Consider the following 17442-nt stretch of genomic DNA (forward strand, 5'->3'; position numbering starts at 1 on the left):
GGTTTCCATGAATTTTTTTAATTCTTCTTTAATTTCCTGGTTGACCCATTCATTCCTTAGTAGGATGCTCTTTAGCCTCCATGTATTTGAGTTCTTCCCGACTTTCCTCTTGTGGTTGAGTTCTAGTTTCAAAGCATTGTGGTCTGAAAATATGCAGGGAATGATCCCAGTCTTTTGGTACCGGTTGAGACCTGATTTGTGACCTAGGATGTGATCAATTCTGGAGAATGTTCCATGGGCACTAGAGAAGAATGTGTATTCCATTGCTTTGGGATGGAATGTTCTGAATATGTCTGTGAAGTCCATTTGGTCCAGTGTGTCATTTAAAGTCTTTATTTCCTTGTTGATCTTTTGCTTAAATGATCTGTCCATTTCAGTCAGGGGGGGGTTAAAGTCCCCCATTATTATTGTATTGTTGTCAATGTGTTTCTTTGCTTTTGTTATTCATTGCCTTATATAATTGGCTGCTCCCATGTTCGGGGCATAGATATTTACAATTGTTAGATCTTCTTGTTGGATAGACCCTTTAAGTAGGATATAGTGTCCTTCCTCATCTCTTATTACAGTCTTTGTTTTAAAATCTAATTTGTCTGATATAAGGATTGCCACCCCAGCTTTCTTTTGGTGTCCATTAGCATGGTACATGGTTTTCCACCCCCTCACTTTCAATCTGGGGGTGTCTTTGGGTCTAAAATGAGTGTCTTGCAGACAGCATATCAATGGGTCTTGTTTTTTAATCCAATCTGATAGCCTGTGTCTTTTGATTGGGGCATTTAGCCCATTTACATTCAGGGTAACTATTGAAAGGTATGAATTTAGTGCCATTGAATTGCCTGTAAGGTGACTGTTACTGTATATTGTCTGTGTTCCTTTCTGATCTGTGCTGCTTTTTGTCTCTCTCTTTGCTTAGAGGACCCCTTTCAATATTTCTTGGAGGGCTGGTTTCGTGTTTGCAAATTCCTTTAGTTTTTGTTTGTCCTGAAAGCTTTTTATCTCTCCTTCAATTTTCAGTGAGAGCCTAGCTGGATATAGTATTCTTGGCTGCATATTTTTCTCGTTTAGTGCTCTGAAGATATCATGCCAGTCCTTTCTGGCCTGCCAGGTCTCTGTGGATAGGTCTGTTGCCAATCTAATATTTCTACCATTGTAGGTTACATATCTCTTGTCCCGAGCTGCTTTCAGGATTTTCTCTTTGTCTCTGAGACTCGTAAGTTTTACTATTAGATGTCGGGGTGTTGACCTATTTTTATTGATTTTGAGAGGGGTTCTCTGTGCCTCCTGGATTTTGATGCCTGTTTCCTTCTTCACATTAAGGAAGTTCTCTGCTATAATTTGCTCCAATATACCTTCTGCCCCTCTCTCTCTTTCTTCTTCTTCTGGGATCCCAATTATTCTAATGTTGTTTCATCTTATCGTATCACTTATCTCTCGAATTTTGCCCTTGTGATCCTGTAGTTGTTTCTCTCTCTTTTTCTCAGCCTCTTTATTTTCCATCATTTGGTCTTCTATATCGCTGATTCTCTCTTCTGCCTCATTTATCCTAGCAGTTAGTGCCCCCATTTTTTATTGCACCTCATTAATAGCCTTTTTGATTTCGACTTGGTTAGATTTTAGTTCTTTTATTTCTCCAGAAAGGGTTTCTCTAATAACTTCCACGCTTTTTTCAAGCCCAGCTAGTATCTTTAAAGTCATGATTCTGAACCCTAGGTCCAACATCGTACTAATGTCCGTATTGAGTAGGTCCCTGGCTGATGGTACTGTCTCTTGTTCTTTTTGCTGAGGTGATTTTTTTCGTCTTGTCATTTTGTCCAGAGGAGAATAGATGAATGAGAGAACAAAATGCTAACAGATTAACAACGTCCCCAGCACATATACTCTATACAAATCAGAAAAGACCTGAAACCAAGGGAAAAGAAAGGGAAAGAAAGAAAAAAGAAAGAGAAAAGAAAGAAAGAAAAAAAGAGAAAAAGATTAAAAACAAAAACAGAACAATACAAAAAAAACCGAATATGATCAAATATGATCAGGCTAGTGCATAGATGAGTTCCGCACACTAGATTTGGGGTGTATTTTGGTCTGTTAGAAAAAAGTGCCTGCTAAAATTTTAAAGGAAGAAAGACTTATATATGTACAAAGTAAGGGTTGATACAATGAAGGGATGGAAGATGACTGTAAAGATGAAAATTATAAAAGATTTTATAAAACGAATTGATACGATAAGAAGTTGTTTGAAAAAAGAAAGAAGAGTTAAAAAAAAAAGGGAGAGAATGTGATCAGGCAGGAGACTAGAACAAAGCCATACACTAGTGATGTAGGGTATATTTTGATCTGTTAGAAGAAACTGTATCTCAAAATTTTAAAGAGAGAACAACTTATATATATAGATGCCAAAAATAAGGGTAACTACTATGAAGGGATAAAATATGACTCTAAAAATGAAAAATAAAAAATGTTTTTTTAAAAATGGGATTGATAAGATGTTGGTTGAAAAAGGGAAAAAGAGAAATTAAAAAAACAGTTTAAAAAATTAACTTTAAAAAACTAATGAATCATGGTAAAAAAAAGCCATGAATTCTATGTGCAGTATTCCCCTAGCGCTGGAGTTCTCCCGTTCTCCTTGATTGATAAACTTGGTCCTGGCTTGGGGGCTGTTCGTGCTGATCTTCTGGGGGAGGGGCCTGTTGCCGTGGTTCCCAAGTGTCTTTGCCTGAGGCGGAATTGCCCCGCCCTTGTCGGTCTGGGCTAAGCAAGCTGCTCGGGTTTGCTCTCAGGGGCTTTTGTTCCCTGCAAGCTCTCGGTACGGCTTTGGAGGACGATAGTGAAAATGGCGGCCTCCCAATCCCCGCCCCAGAAGAGACAAGAACTCGGGGCTCTGCTCCCCAGTGCGCCCCCAGAGAAAAGCAGTCACTCCCGTGTCCCCTGTCTCTGGCCGCACTCCGTGCTCACCCGGCCTGGGACCGAGCGTTTCTATCTCTGGCACCCGACCCCGTGTGGAGTCTCCAAACCCAGCAGATCCCTGCGGTGTGTTCCCGCGCCGCTCCTCCCCGGGAAGGAAGGGGAGTCTCCCCGGATCTGCCGCCTCTTGGGTCCCTGCTGGGGGAGCAGTGGCCCGACTGGGCCGCGGATCACAGTTTATGGCCACCCCGAGCTGAGAGCCCGCGCCTCGGCTCCGTCTCTGCAGCCGGCTTCCCCGCTCCGATACCTGGGAGCTCTGCCGCACTCACCCCCGGTCTTTCTGTGACCCCGAGGGTCCTGAGACCACACTGTCCCGGGAGGGTTCCGCCCCCCACTTAGCCACTGGAGCGACGTCCCTCCGCGGAGCCGACTTCTCAAAGGTCCGATTTTGTGCTCCGCGGCTCTAGCACTTGCCAGAAGCGGCCGGCGGAGGCCCCCTCCCCCGCCGTCTATCCTCCCGAATATCGCCTCGGATTCTCTTCTCCGCACGTCCTACCTTCCAGAAAGTGGTCGCTTCTCTGTTCAGAGTTGTTGCTACTCTCTTCTTCGATCGCCTGTTGAGTTCGTAGGTGTTCAGAATGGTTTGATCCCTATTCAGCTGAATTCCTGAGACCAGACGAAATCCAGGTCTCCTACTCCTCCGCCATCTTGCTCCACTCTCTGTATTCATAATTTTTCATAGTAAAAAGATATAGGTCTCTATAAAAAAACCTTAAGAGCTTTCATTACCTATACCTTGCTCTGCATTTATAGTAAATTATATCCTTGACGTTTGTGGGAGATATACTCCTAGATTTTTGTAAATTCCTAAACTGACTAAGAGATATACCAGTAGATCCTTGCAAATCCTCATCACACAGTTATTAGAACAGAGTATCATATCCTCCACTAACATAGATAGATAGATTGATAGATTGATAGATATGCATACACACACATGCATACCTACCCCCATAGATTGGTCATGATTCTAATAAACATGAGACCAAAAGCCCTTTATAGAACTATTAAGATGAATTCTGTGGCTAAAATATACTATAATAAACTATGACATTATTATGGTAACAGTAATCACAGATTTGTTTATATTTGAAAAACCAGCACCCAGCTTCTTTTTTTCAGAGTCAATCCCTCCTCCCCATTCCCAAGAAGCAAAGGCATTGTTTCTTCGTGAGAATGGAAAACACGGAAGACATATGGAGGGGCAGATGGTGGGCAGTGGCTACCTCCTGAACATCCCTCTAATTCAATTTTATGTTTCAGTAAAATACAAGTTACAGGGCTTTCACAACTTCAGTTTGTGGATATTTCAAATGCTGAGACCAGAAATGTCAAGAGTCGACCTTATCAGTCCATCAGGAAACATGTCTTGCACAGATGCAATTGGTATTCATTCATTCATTCAGCAGCTATTTCTTGAGCACTTACTGAGGGATTCTTGCCCAGCCCAAATTCGAATTCATGGGCCTGCTGGGTCGTGGTAACTCTCATTCTTTCTTCTTATAAGAATTGGACTTAGCATTAGAAAATGTACAAGTAGATTAAGGTAAGTGAGGTGCACAGGGACCATCACAGAGAGATGTCAGCGATGAATATTGCACAATAAAGATGGCTTTTCATCAGAATATTCTAGCAATTCCTCTGGTATGGCTATGCCACGAGCAAGGGCAGGCTGCTACATCTGGGGAGAGAAAAAAGATAACCATGTGGCCATTTTAGAAATTCTTCTGCCCTGAAGAGTACAACGGTGCTGTATTAACAAAAATTCCAGAACATCAGGTTTGCTATATTAATGGATTAACACTCAGGATAATTTGAATGTAACATTGTAGCTTACGGTCTGTTAGAACTCAGTGGTTAACAGTGGGCTTTCAAGTCAGGAAGACTCTACTGTCTTTAGTGGTTGTGTGTGTTAAGTCACTAAACCTGTCGAAGCCTCAGTTTCTCCATCTGTAAGATGGAAATAATAAATACCCACCTCCAGTGCTTCTGTGAAGATTAAAAGACAACACATCTCTTGGCAGCTTAGTAAGACACCCACCACACGGTAGAAGCTAGCCGAGGGTATCCATTACTATTATTAACAGTCAATTGTGTTTTGTGAACCGGGTGACAAACAGGTGGAAGAAATTAAAAAGATGAAAATTGGTGATCCACTTGACAGATCTACCGATCACGGGCCCCAAAATCATCAGGCCCATCTGGAAAAGCTTCTGCAGTACTGTGAAGCTGGAGTTAAAGAGGGGGCCACCTTGGTGTATGGGGGAAGACAAGTGCACAGGCCAGGTAAGTTCCCTTCCACAGCCCAGCACTGGCTTCTGAAGGTGGAATGGATGGTAACGATTTTCACTGCAGCTCCATCTTGTCTCAAAAGTAAAGAGTAGCATTTATGTTATGACCATAGGAATTCTTTTCTGGACACTGCTTGGCCACTTATACGCTGGGGTACCTTGGACATGACAATTTGAGCCTCAGTTTCCTCCTGTGTAACGTGGGATGAGACGTGTGCACCCTGCTTTACAAGGCTGTGGAAATCAAATCACAAAATGGATGTGACAGGCCCTTGATGGTCCAGTAAACAGGTGTAATGGACAACTATGTCATTCTGGTGCTGATGACCTTGATTCCTGGAGCTGTGAGATTTAATCTTAGCTAGGGTAGCCTGGGAAGGATTTATTCCTATTGTCTAAAGCCTTACCTGTCACTGAAATATGGGAATGGCTACATGTCATGATACCCCAAAGGAGAAAAAGACAAACAACAACTTCAGAACCCCATTTTTCACTGCTGTAGGGGGATTGTGCTCTACCTTACTCTGAAAATTGATAATTAGAAGGGGAAACTTTAACACGTAGCTGCGTTTCTTATATGAACTGAATTTCTGGGTAAACTGAGTAGCTGATAAAGGAGACTTTTTTTAACAGAAGAATTTCTGCTAATTAATGTAGAAAAAATGATGGAATAGAAAAATCACCACTCTGTACCCCTAATTGGATGAAATGGTTGATTTAGGCAGTTATCATCAAGGGAGGCTAAAGTGATCGGGAGAGAGGTTGATGGGGACCTGAGAATGTGCAAGGTACCAAAGTTTCTCCGCCAAGATCGCTTGCCGGTCTCAAGGAGAAAAACAGTTTTACAACAGAGAGGGGAAGTTATCACCGCTTGGAACCCACTGGTCAGTCTAAGCAAAGGAAAGGGAAAGCAGGGACAGCCTGGTATGATGTGTCTCTCGAGGGATGCAAGGTGGAACACATGACATCATCTCTGCAGTATTCTCGCCAAAAATGTTTAACCTGAATCCAACTGTGTCTTGAGGTCAAACTTCCCATTTATGAGAAATAAAGGGGATAGAGGAACACATTAAATGTCTTCCCAAGGAAACAAACACAAATCTAAATGCAACGTACTCTGCAGGACAACTGACTCAGTCTGTTTCACAAGTCAGTGCCATGAAAAATTAGGGGTGAAATGTTCTAGATGAAAGGGCCCTTAAGAGATCTAACAAGTGAATGCAATATGTCGAATTTATTGGAAGCCTGAACCAACCAAATCAATTGAGAAAAAAATGGAAATATAAGTCACGAAGAAGGAATTAGGACTAATTTTGTTAGATGTGATAACATATTGTGGTAGGTAAGGAAATGCCTTATTTTTTTTACAGATTTGTACTGAAATACATGGAGGTGGAAGTTATAATCTCTGGAATTTGCTTTTGATTATTTCAGCAAGGAAAAAAATGAATCAAATATAGCAAAATATGAGTAGATATTTATTTTTCGATTCATGATACTTTCTCTACTTTGACATATATTTCAAATTTTTGTAATAAATAGCTGAAAAAACAAGAACCTAGGAATGCTAATGCCAAATAGGAAAAGGAAAGTCGGCTTGGTTTTATTGACCCAGAAGGGAAGGAAAAAAAAATATGATGTAATTAAATGAGAGAACTATCAATTAAAAATTAATTACCCTATAATTGATGATCTTTTCTGTTTTTCAAATAGGCTTTTTTATGGAACCAACTGTTTTCACAGATGTGGAAGACCACATGTATCTTGCCAAAGAGGAATCATTTGGGCCTATTATGGTCATTTCTAAATTCCAAAATGGGTATGTTCTTCAGGTACAATTTAACAGGTTTTGACTAGATAAGTGTTTTTTTCTTCTGCCATTGTGCTATATACAGACCATAAAATCAATGGACATGTAATGCTCATTTATATAACAATAATTGACTTAAATAATTAGAAGAGAAAGCTAACCAATGTAGATTGTTATATATTTTTGCTTCTTAGCTTAAATTAATGGCTGACAGTATGGAATTCTAGCTGGCTAAATTTAGTTTTTGTATAACCAACCCTTGAAATGTCTCTCAAACAAGATAAATAACTAAGAATAACAGAACTAGTTTTTACATTTACATTCCCAGGGAAGGCAGCATCTGTGAAATGTGATCTTCCCAAGGAAAGAGTGTTGCTTTCATAGGGGATTATGCCCCTGAAAGCCTAATACTCAACTTTTTATAAAATGTCCACAATCACCATATAATCAACTATCAGCGATGGTTCATTATAGTGCAGGAAACTTTCTAAAGTATTTAGCATATCAGAGAGTGTCGTATGGTAACTGAGCTCATGTAAGAATATTTAATACAATGGACTCTCATGGTATACTGGGTAAAATTCTTCAGAAGTCTGATTTCAATTTTCCTTCAACCAATGAGAAGGTAGAAAAAGCCAGAACACAGAGTTCAGAGGACTTCTTGGTCTTCGATAGACATATTGTAAGACATAGGTGGGGACACTAAGCTATAATGAGCAATCTTTTGACACACTGATCCAGGGATGCCCTGTTAACCTTCTTTTCCTCATAAAGTCCCCCCATAGGATAGTCTTTGTGTTAAACATGCAGATTTTACTTTTTAGAAGATTTTATTTATTTATTTGGGAGAGAGAGAGAGAACACAAGCAGGGAGGAGGGGCAGAGGGAGAGAGAGCAGACCCCCCACCCCCAAACAGGGAGCCTGATGCAGGGCTCGATCCTAGGACCCTGGGATCACAACCTGAGCCAGAGGCAGACGCTTAACTGACTGAGCCACCCAGGGTTCCCAAACATACAGACTTTAGAAGCCAGGTCTGGGGGATATCAACCAAGATAAGTCACAGTTCCTGTCTTTGAGGAATTTACCAGCTAATAACGGAGACAGACGAGGAGATGGGCAATTAACCACAGAGGGCCAAAGGCAGCCAAAGGCAGTGGGTAGAGTCTGCCCAGCATTCTGCCACTGTACCTGACTATCTCTTTGGGCTTGGGCTGGTCTGAGCCTTGGTTTCTTTATTTGTGAAATTGGGTGATTAATAGCATCTATCCTTTTGTGTCATTCTAAGGATTAAATAAGTCATGTTTGCTAACAGTGCTGTTGCCATTGCTATGCTTGTTCTCCTAGAAGTAGGCAAGGTGTCCTATGAAACTGTGTCATCTCAGTAGTCCCCAACAAGTAGTGGCATAAAGCCATCTTTCCACCTTAGGCTGGTCAATAAATATTTGGGTCTCTACCATGTGCAGTGCATCAAGAAGTGTGAGAGTTTTAGCAGAGCCTCAATTCACTCTAGGTTCAGTTCCAAATTTCTTGTGCGAGCTTCAAATTGTGTGTAGTCAGGATTACTTTGGAAAATCCCTTCAGAGGACACCACGCTGAAGCCTGTGCTGTCTCTCAAAAAAAAAAAAAAAAAATCAGCACAATTAATTTTTCCTCCCGTTTGGGGACAGATCCTGTTTCTTTGCCAGAGCGCCAGATGAAATACTTGGCTTGCATTCACTGGCCAGAGCATTTATGCAGTTTTAAACATTAGGATGACACTCATAAAGATGAGATACTCTTACCATGACAGACACATTGGAACTGGACCCAACCGAGAGATGAACAGGGTCACGTCTCCACTTACTTGCCAGCGCAAACATACTGAGTCAAAAGGCAGGGAAACTGTGATTGAAGGGATAATTTGTATTTCCTTTTATTGAATTGTATTAATTGAATTCACTCTCATGTGATGATCTAACACCATGGTACAAAGAAGAAGAAGAGATCATCCCTGCCCTTTGGGAGCTTCCAGTGTTGTTGGGAGGCAAACCACAAATACACAAAGAGTTAAACGAAAATACTGAGTTTGGAGGAATATGTGCTCCCTGCTTATGGCTGACTTTTACTGAGCATTGTACTGTGTTCCAGGCACTATTAGCTCATTTAATCCTCACAACAACAGGAAAGGTCCTTTTATTATTACTGCTATGTTTTGCAATAAACAAAGGCATGTGGAGATGAAGCTGTTTGCCCAAGGTCACCCAGGCAGCCTGGCTGCTGAGGCCTCTCACTGAACCACTACACCCTACTGCCTTCCCCATGACACTGGTGGGAGGTGGGAAGGCTTTAGGGCAAAGTACTGAATGAATGAGCCTGGAACTGTATGCAAAATCTGGAGAGATGGAAGGAAAGTGGGGGGTGCTCTGAAAATGCATCTAGAAGTGGGACTCAAGGGAGGGGGGAGGAGGTGAGAAGTCATGAAGGAGAACCAAGAAGAAAATGGAAAAGAGGACTTCAGATTTTAAAAGGCGTTGCATGATATACATGAAAAATATAATACTAGAGCTATAACAGCTCATTGGGAGTTTCTTTTGCTATAAGCCTGGAATATTTCACTCACGAACATTTAAGCAAGTTTTCAGTAGTGTTTTTCTGTTTCTAGCGTGCAGGGGGGAAATATTAGAACATAAAATGCAAATGCTTTGCTTTACATTCACTGAAGTTTTGTCTTCCTAAAAACATCTTGTAGGGACATCGATGGAGTGTTGCAGCGAGCAAATAATACAGAGTACGGTCTGGCCTCGGGGGTCTTTACAAGAGACATAAGTAAAGCCATGTATGTGAGCGAAAAACTAGAAGCAGGAACTGTTTTTGTTAACACGTACAACAAGACAGATGTGGCAGCCCCTTTCGGGGGAGTGAAACAGTCTGGCTTTGGGAAAGACTTAGGTATGCTCTGCTCTTCTCCTCCATGTTCCCTTTGTTTGCCTGTCACAGGGAAGTCTGTTCGATGTTTCCTGCAGCACTCCTGTCTTGTTTCGAAGGACATTTCCTAAATGGCAGTTGGATCTGGGTTTATATGGGTACTAACTCTGTTTTAATGTTAAACATTTTTAGTTAATGTACATACAGAAAAGTACCCAAATTGCATGGAAAAGTGTTTTTCAGAGAACAAGATTAATGTTGAAAGGAAAAAGAAACACTGGCAATATCTGTTCGCTAAAATATGCTTGTTTTTTTTTTTCCCCTGACATTCAGCATGCACTTGGTTTAGCTTTCACGGGACTAAGTGAAACCAACAAAGGGAAATGGGTGGAGGGCAATACACAGCTAGTTCCAAGAAGAAATCCTGTCTGTAAGCTGCCTGGCAGTCTTTCAGAATCAATACTGCAATTGGCAGCATTTTCTGGAAATCTGGGAACTCAGATTTAGAATTGCAGAAAATCCAAAAGATAATTCTTTGTGGGCAATGACACTATCACATTTCAAGTAACAGCTGACTTTGAACACTATGAACCAGATCTTCTGCTAACTACTTTACCTGTAATAGCACAAGCAGTCCTCACAATAGCTATTATTATCCTTATTTTGTAAATGGGGAAATTGGGGCTCCGAGAGGGTGGGTAACTTGCCCAAATTCACACGCAGGTCACTGCCGGAAAGAGAATTCCAAGCCAGGCGGTCTGGCTGCCAAGCCCATGTTCTTACTCCCCACAGCCAGTCTGGCTTGTTGTTTCAAAAATGGAAATATTCGTGATTTACTGATTTATTAGTCCACTAATATTAAGTTTGGTTAATGTGGGGTATTTTTACATTTTTCTCTTTCCTTGGTGACTTTTGGTAATGTATTTGTAGCAATAAAAGTAGCTCTCTTTTTAAATTCCATTGAGTTGAAGGTAAATGGTGTTTATTGTAAAACAAAAGAATTTGCCTAAATGGTTTCTTTCTCTCCCAATTTTAAACTCCCGAAGCCCAGGGGTTCCCCAGCCTTAGCCGCACATTGGATTAGAGTCACCTGGGAGCTTTAAAAAATACAAAGATGTTGATTTAATTGGTCTGGGGTGTGACCCGGGATCAGGAGTTTTAAAAGCTTCCCAGGGCAATTCTCCATTAAGGTTAAGAACCCTTGTTTTAGCTCAACTTCCAGGATCATATATTCATTAGCTGTCCCTGTGGTATTTGTGCCCTTTCACTGCGATAGAAATCGATGATTTGTACAAGCTTAAAATAGAATAGAAACAGAAAGGCAAACCTTCTGGCTGGATATACTCTTCTCTATACTATATAAATCAGGAAAATGACATTATCTTTAAAATAAGATGACACCAAAGGGTCTCAAACTTTCTTTCTTCTGCTCAGTTCTGCTTCATTTAATATAATCCGAAGGACATTATGTTGGTCACTTCTGTTCAGCCTAAATGGGCAAAGGATAGCAATGAAGAGTTTGTTGTCAGGCAGGGAAATAAGGGAGCACGTTTTCTGGTGGAGACTGACCAAGTCAGCACTGTTCCTCAGAAGACCTGATTGGTGGTCTAAGCCCTTACTCCTCGAAGTGTGGTCCGTGGACCTACGAGCATCCACATCATTGGGGGATGGTCACAAATGCAGAATCTCAGGGCCTTCCCTGGATTTAATCAGAATCTGCAGTTTCACAAGGTCTTCGGGTGACTCACATGAACTTCACCGTTTGGGAAGCCCTGGCTTCGGCCACATTCTAGTTGCTTAGTGACCTACACACCTACATCTGTATCCGGAGTCTGGTGACATTGCATTCACTGGTCCATGAACTGCTTTTCTGTTCCCTAGGGGAGGAAGCTTTAAACGAGTACCTCAAAACCAAGACAGTGACGCTGGAATACTAGAGCGGGGCCATCATCGGGAACCCTCAGCAGACGACACCGCTCCTGATCCCTCAACACACTTCAGAGGCCTGGGTGTGCTGAGGGAAAAGGTACCAGCCACGAGCCAAAATCGCACACATGGACCATAAACAGGGTCAAGACCACATGTCCAAGCATTTACACCTGTGCCTGAATATTTTCTGATACACCTTTTATACCTTAAAATGATTTGTCATTGTTGGGGTTTGACTGTTGTATATCCCACGTGTTTCTAAACCGCCAAGTGGCTTTTCCTCCCCACCAAGACTAATCTAACCATTGTTGTTCCTCTTGAAAAATGTCCACATCAGGCAGTTATAATACACAAGGTGTATTTGGGGGAAACTTTGTATCGTATGTGCAGGTTTTAACCTCTGAACTATACCTATGGGGCTATTAAAAAGATTTTCTATAATTTTGCTCTCAAGGATCAGTATATCTTGTAAAGAATGTGAAGCAAATTCCCTTTTTTTCGTATTTGGAAATAAGATACATCTTTGTGCCTTTCGATGTTCTACTTTTCAACCCACTGTGATGGACAACCAATCCAAAACAGTGCTTGCGTACTTACGAGGTACAGGCTACTACGTAATGTTCTGAGGGATAGACAGAATTTCATGACATCATCTCTGGCCCCACATAGCTTAAATTCTAATAAATGGCTTTTAAAAACTTAATTTTACAGTATGATATAGAGTGTAAATAGCCTTTGGAGGCTGGTCTTGGTTCTTATCACACCCTCTTGCCATGTGACTTGGGGAAACTTGCTCAACTTCTCCCAACCTCAGTCTCCTTATCTGTCAAATGGGGATAGTAATGCCTTCCTCAGGAGCTTTATTCTGAGGATTCAATGCAATAATATAAGTACCTTGCATTGTGCTATGTTCATGGTACTTAAGAAAAAACTAACTTTGTTTCCCCCATCACTAATTTAAAAATATATTGAGATAAACTAACTAGATGACTTAATCTCCCTACTATCCTTTTCAGGAGCTATTGATTTCCTAGACTCCACTGTTGACATGGTACTTATGCCGCGGCACTGGAAAATGCCATATAATGAAAAATGGCAATGGTATGAGGAGAAGGATTGCTTTTCTTTCCGCAGCTCATTTGTTATTCATTGAACATCTCGTTTTCCGCTTTTCTACCTACTGGATCTGTTGTGTGACCACTGGTTGGGTGACCTTGGGCAAGTTAGTTACCTACTATCTCAGAGCCTGGGTATCTATAAAATGGGGATAAAGTCCCTATCTCATTAGGTGTGGGAAGGATTCAATGGGATGATATGCATAATGCACCTAATGAGCTGTTTGGACCATAGTCTGCACCCAAGAAACGGGAATTCGTACAATCCATGCAGGACTCACAAAATTGACTGTTGTCAGATAAAAAATAGTTGAGTAAATTATTACCATCCACATGTGACCAGAAGGTGAGTTCCTGAATTGCAGTGTCATTGGAGGACGGTCTGAGCGATGAACTTCTATTACTCCTCTATAAAGTAAAATTTCAGTAAACACTCCTATCTCTGACTTTGAAGAAGCCCTTAGGGAACACTGGGTACTTTGGAGACTCAGCAGCTTATCATAAAGGGGATGTGGGGAACCAATTAACAAACAACAACCAAATCAGAGGCAAAAAACATCCAAAAGAATAGCAGGCGTAATCCCAGCATGATCAATAGAGCATATTTTTCCTGTAAGCTTTAGCTCATTTAATATACAATAGCTCATTTGCCATCAGAGCTGGGTACAGATGAAACTCTAAATTGGAATGAATATTCTCTGAGTCCAAATTGATGGTTCATATTTGAATTAAATGACAAAGGCCTTATTATAAAGGAACCACTTTTAAATGCAGCATTTGAACTGATTTCATGTGAACAAAAATATCATTTTACCAAATATTTTTTAAAAAGATTTTATTTATTTATTTGACAGAGAGAGAGAAAGCGCACAAGCAGGGGGAGGGGCAGAGGGAGAAGCATGCTCCCCGCGGAGCAGGGAGCCCCATGCGGGGATTGATCCCAATCATGACCTGAGCTGAAGGCAGATGCTTAACCAACTGAGCCACCCAGGCGCCCCCAAATATTTTAATGATAGATAAAATGGCAAACAAAACCATGTCCGTTTCTTCTGGACTCATTTTACCCCCTACTACGTATCTCAGTAGCAGTGTTTTTCATCTTCTTTGGGCCACACACCTCTTTGAGGATCTGCTAAAAGCTGTGGAGCCCCTTTGTGCCATTTCTACCCGAATTCCCATACAGATACCTAATTCTGCAGGTATCTTCAAGGGGTTTGCCGATCTCCTAAAGCCCATACTTGGAGTTTAAAAACTCCTTCTTCCATAGCAAGTTCTAAAGTTCCTACTGGCTTGAGTCTTTTATCTGACTGCTGATCAGAATCCAAGGCTCCATGGAATTCACAAAATGACCAGTGAATTTTTTTTTAAAGATTTTATTTATTTATTTGACAGAGAGAAAGACAGCGAGAGAGGGAACATAAGCAGGGGGAGTGGGAGAGGGAGAAGCGGGCTTCCCGCCGATCGTGCAGAGCTCGATCCCAGGACCCTGAGAACATGACCTGAGCCGAAGGCAGACGCTCAACGACTGAGCCACCCAGGCGCCCCATGACCAGTGAATTTGAATGGGAACATAATAATCCACAGCTTACCAGGTGATTTAATTAACACCGGGAATAATTAGATTATCACTGTTCTAGTTTCCTGGCTGGCTCAGGTGGTAGAGCATGCAACTCTTGATCTTGGGGTCCTGAGTTCGAGCCCCATGTTGGGCGTAGAGATTACTTAAGAAAAAAAAATTTTTTTGAAAAGATTATCACTATTCTTTCAGATCACAGATTACTTGGCTAAAGAATAAAGCTGTGATCTGATTGTCACCTGCACGGGGAGGTGTGGACACCCCAAGTGGTTCTACGGCCCCTCTCCTCCCCTTCCTCTTGCCTTTGCTAAAGCAGTCACCTTCTGCTCAAACCCACTTTGTGGCTTCCTACCCCCCAGCTCGGTTTGAGGGTCTCTCCTCTATGCTCTCGCTTGTCGGGAACACGGTGCTTACCACTTGGTGTTGAAATTATCTGCCTTCCTGGCCCGATATGAGCACCCCTTCTCCACCCCCAGGATTGGCCTTTTTTTGGTCAATAGTAACCACAGCTATCATGTATTGAGGGCCTCCTGTGTGCTAAACACTCTAAAGCAAGAACTTTGTAAATGCTATCTGGTTTAATCTTTACAACGTCTGAGAAAAATGAGTAAGTTGAGGGGCTCTTCTTACTAGCTCCCCGACTACCGAGCCAGCCTCATCACTGATCCCGGTTACACACAGGTCTCCCAGCCTGTCTTCCCGATTCCGCCCTGTGTGGATCTGTTCAAAGTTTATGTCAGATGCTGTCACTCCTCTGGCTCAAACCTTCCAATGGCCCCCAATGCGATTAGAATAAGGCCTAGTGTACTTACTGGGGTCTACAAAGTCCTATCAATCTTGCTTCCTGGCTACCTCTGACTTCATCTCCTATGAATTTCCCTCTTGTTCTGCCTAGCCACCCCGGCTGCCTTGATGTTCCTCAAACAGACGAGCAAACTCTTAACCTCAGGGCCTTTGCACTTACTGTTCCTCTTCCCAGTGGCGTGCTGGTAAGTATTTACCAAATGGTTCTCTGGGGGAAACGATTCTTGGAGCAATTGCTAACTTCTGTGTATAAATGCTCTCCTGAGGTCTGACTGCAAACCAGAGAGCTGCGTGCAGTCAGAACATGTGCAAGTCAGTGCCAGCACAGCTTTGCCTCTGCCTGCACCTCTTTCCCTACATACGACCTCCTGGCTGGCTGCCTCACTTCCTTCATGTCTCACCTCCAGTCTCGTCTCAGTAGAGACGGATTTTCTAATCCCCACATTCATACCTCATCTGCCCTGTCATTATTTATTCTTCTTATCCTGCATTATTTTCATAGCATTCATCACAAGCTGGCATATTTATTTATTGTCAGTCTCTCCCCATAAGAATGTAAATTTCATGGACAGGTGCTTCTTTGTTCAATGCTGCATCTGCAATGCCTAGTACGTACAAGGAGCTCAATATTTGCTTTCAAATGAAAGTGGTTAAGTAACCTGCCCAAATCACACAGCTGTCAAGTGGCAGAAGAGGCACACTTGGTAGAGAAGCTGGTGGTCTTAACCAAGCTGGATGGCTTGTACTGCCGATGCCTAAATCAGGGCCCGGGTGGTGAACAGAACACACTGAACATCTGTCACTGTCTCCAAGAGCAGTCGTGCAAGTGGCTAGCAACAGGGTGAGAAGCCAGACTCGTTCCCCCATACCTGCCCTCCAGGAAAGTAAGAGCTGTAGAGGGGAACCTGGACTGGAGGAGATTCTCAGAAAGGAGACACGTGTGGATGGGGTGATTACCATCACTGTTATGCAAATGATAGCCAAGTGGATTTTTAAAATAATTCAATAATACCTACTTATGTAAAAATACATAAAATCGGAAGGTAAGATTCACCTATAAACTCTGCACACAGAAAGAACCACAGACATTTGAGACTGTTCCAGACTTTCCCTATGAATATATATTTTACAGAATTACTAGAATACTGTATGTAACTTTGTTACCTGCTTTTTGCAGTTAACAATATACAAGCATCCTTCTGTGTCAATAAACATACTTCTTCATATGTTCAGTGGCTTTAACTTGTTCTCTATTGGTGTACATTTACACATATGCCAGACATAGCTGGTTTTTGCTCTTTTAAACTTTGCAATAAATCTTATACAGAAATCTGTGAACAAAGCTGTAAACTAGGATAAATTCCTAGAACCTATAACCTTACTAAGTTTCCCCCCAAATTCTTGCCACCACAGGGCATTATTCCTATAGCATCATAATACCTCACATTTACTGAGCACTGTTCTAACCACGTGCTGTGTTTCAACTCATTCATTTCTTACCAAAACCCCACAAGGGAGACTGTTACCCCCATTGTGCAGGTGGGGAAATGGAGATAGGTGGCCAGGCCGAGGTCTGGTCCAGACAGCTTTGGGGTCCGTGCTGCTGGCAGAGCAACTGGGGGGCCCACAGTGGCTGGGGGTGGCCAGCTCAGCGACACCGGGCTCCACCACTTACTATTGTGAGGCCTTAGGAAAGGTACTTAGCAGCTCACCTGTGAAGTGGATATAAGCAGAATTATCTCATAAGGTGGTGGCTTTTTTTGTTTGTTTGTTTTAAGCAGTTAGGACACTTACTGTGTCACAAAACAAAGTCTAGTGATTCCATCTGCAGAGTTATTTAATGCAGTGACTTCATGGTGCCCCCTGCTTTACTTTGCTGTCCCTTGAGGTGCAGACTCAAGAGTTGGCTCCATTTATGGCCACTAGACAGGACTCCTGGGAATCCTATCAAGTCATAAAATATTTAACTCTTTCTTCTAAAAGAAGAAAGGAACCACCTCTTGATGTGCCTCCTTTTTAGGGATGAAAAATCCTTTCCTTCCCCAGAGTCTACTGAC

The 17442-nt window shown here is 42.0% G+C and overlaps 1 protein-coding gene across 1 annotated transcript in view; it reads left to right on the top strand.

The window, feature by feature from the left end:
- Positions 1-12593, top strand: part of ALDH1L2 (aldehyde dehydrogenase 1 family member L2) — a 74252-nt gene extending 61659 nt beyond the window's left edge. Inside the window, exons 20-23 of the mRNA XM_025882553.2 lie at positions 5076-5241; positions 6960-7065; positions 9786-9985; positions 11843-12593. Of these exons, the coding sequence (XP_025738338.1) occupies positions 5076-5241; positions 6960-7065; positions 9786-9985; positions 11843-11898 (528 nt within the window). The 3' untranslated portion in view covers positions 11899-12593. The remainder of the gene's footprint in view (positions 1-5075; positions 5242-6959; positions 7066-9785; positions 9986-11842) is intronic.
- Positions 12594-17442: the final 4849 nt, after the last annotated feature.

This window comes from Callorhinus ursinus, unplaced genomic scaffold (genome assembly GCF_003265705.2).
Source record: "Callorhinus ursinus isolate GAN/ISIS: 27379988/994484 unplaced genomic scaffold, GSC_fseal_2.0 scaffold14, whole genome shotgun sequence".
In the NCBI taxonomy this organism is placed as follows: Eukaryota; Metazoa; Chordata; class Mammalia; order Carnivora; family Otariidae; genus Callorhinus; species Callorhinus ursinus.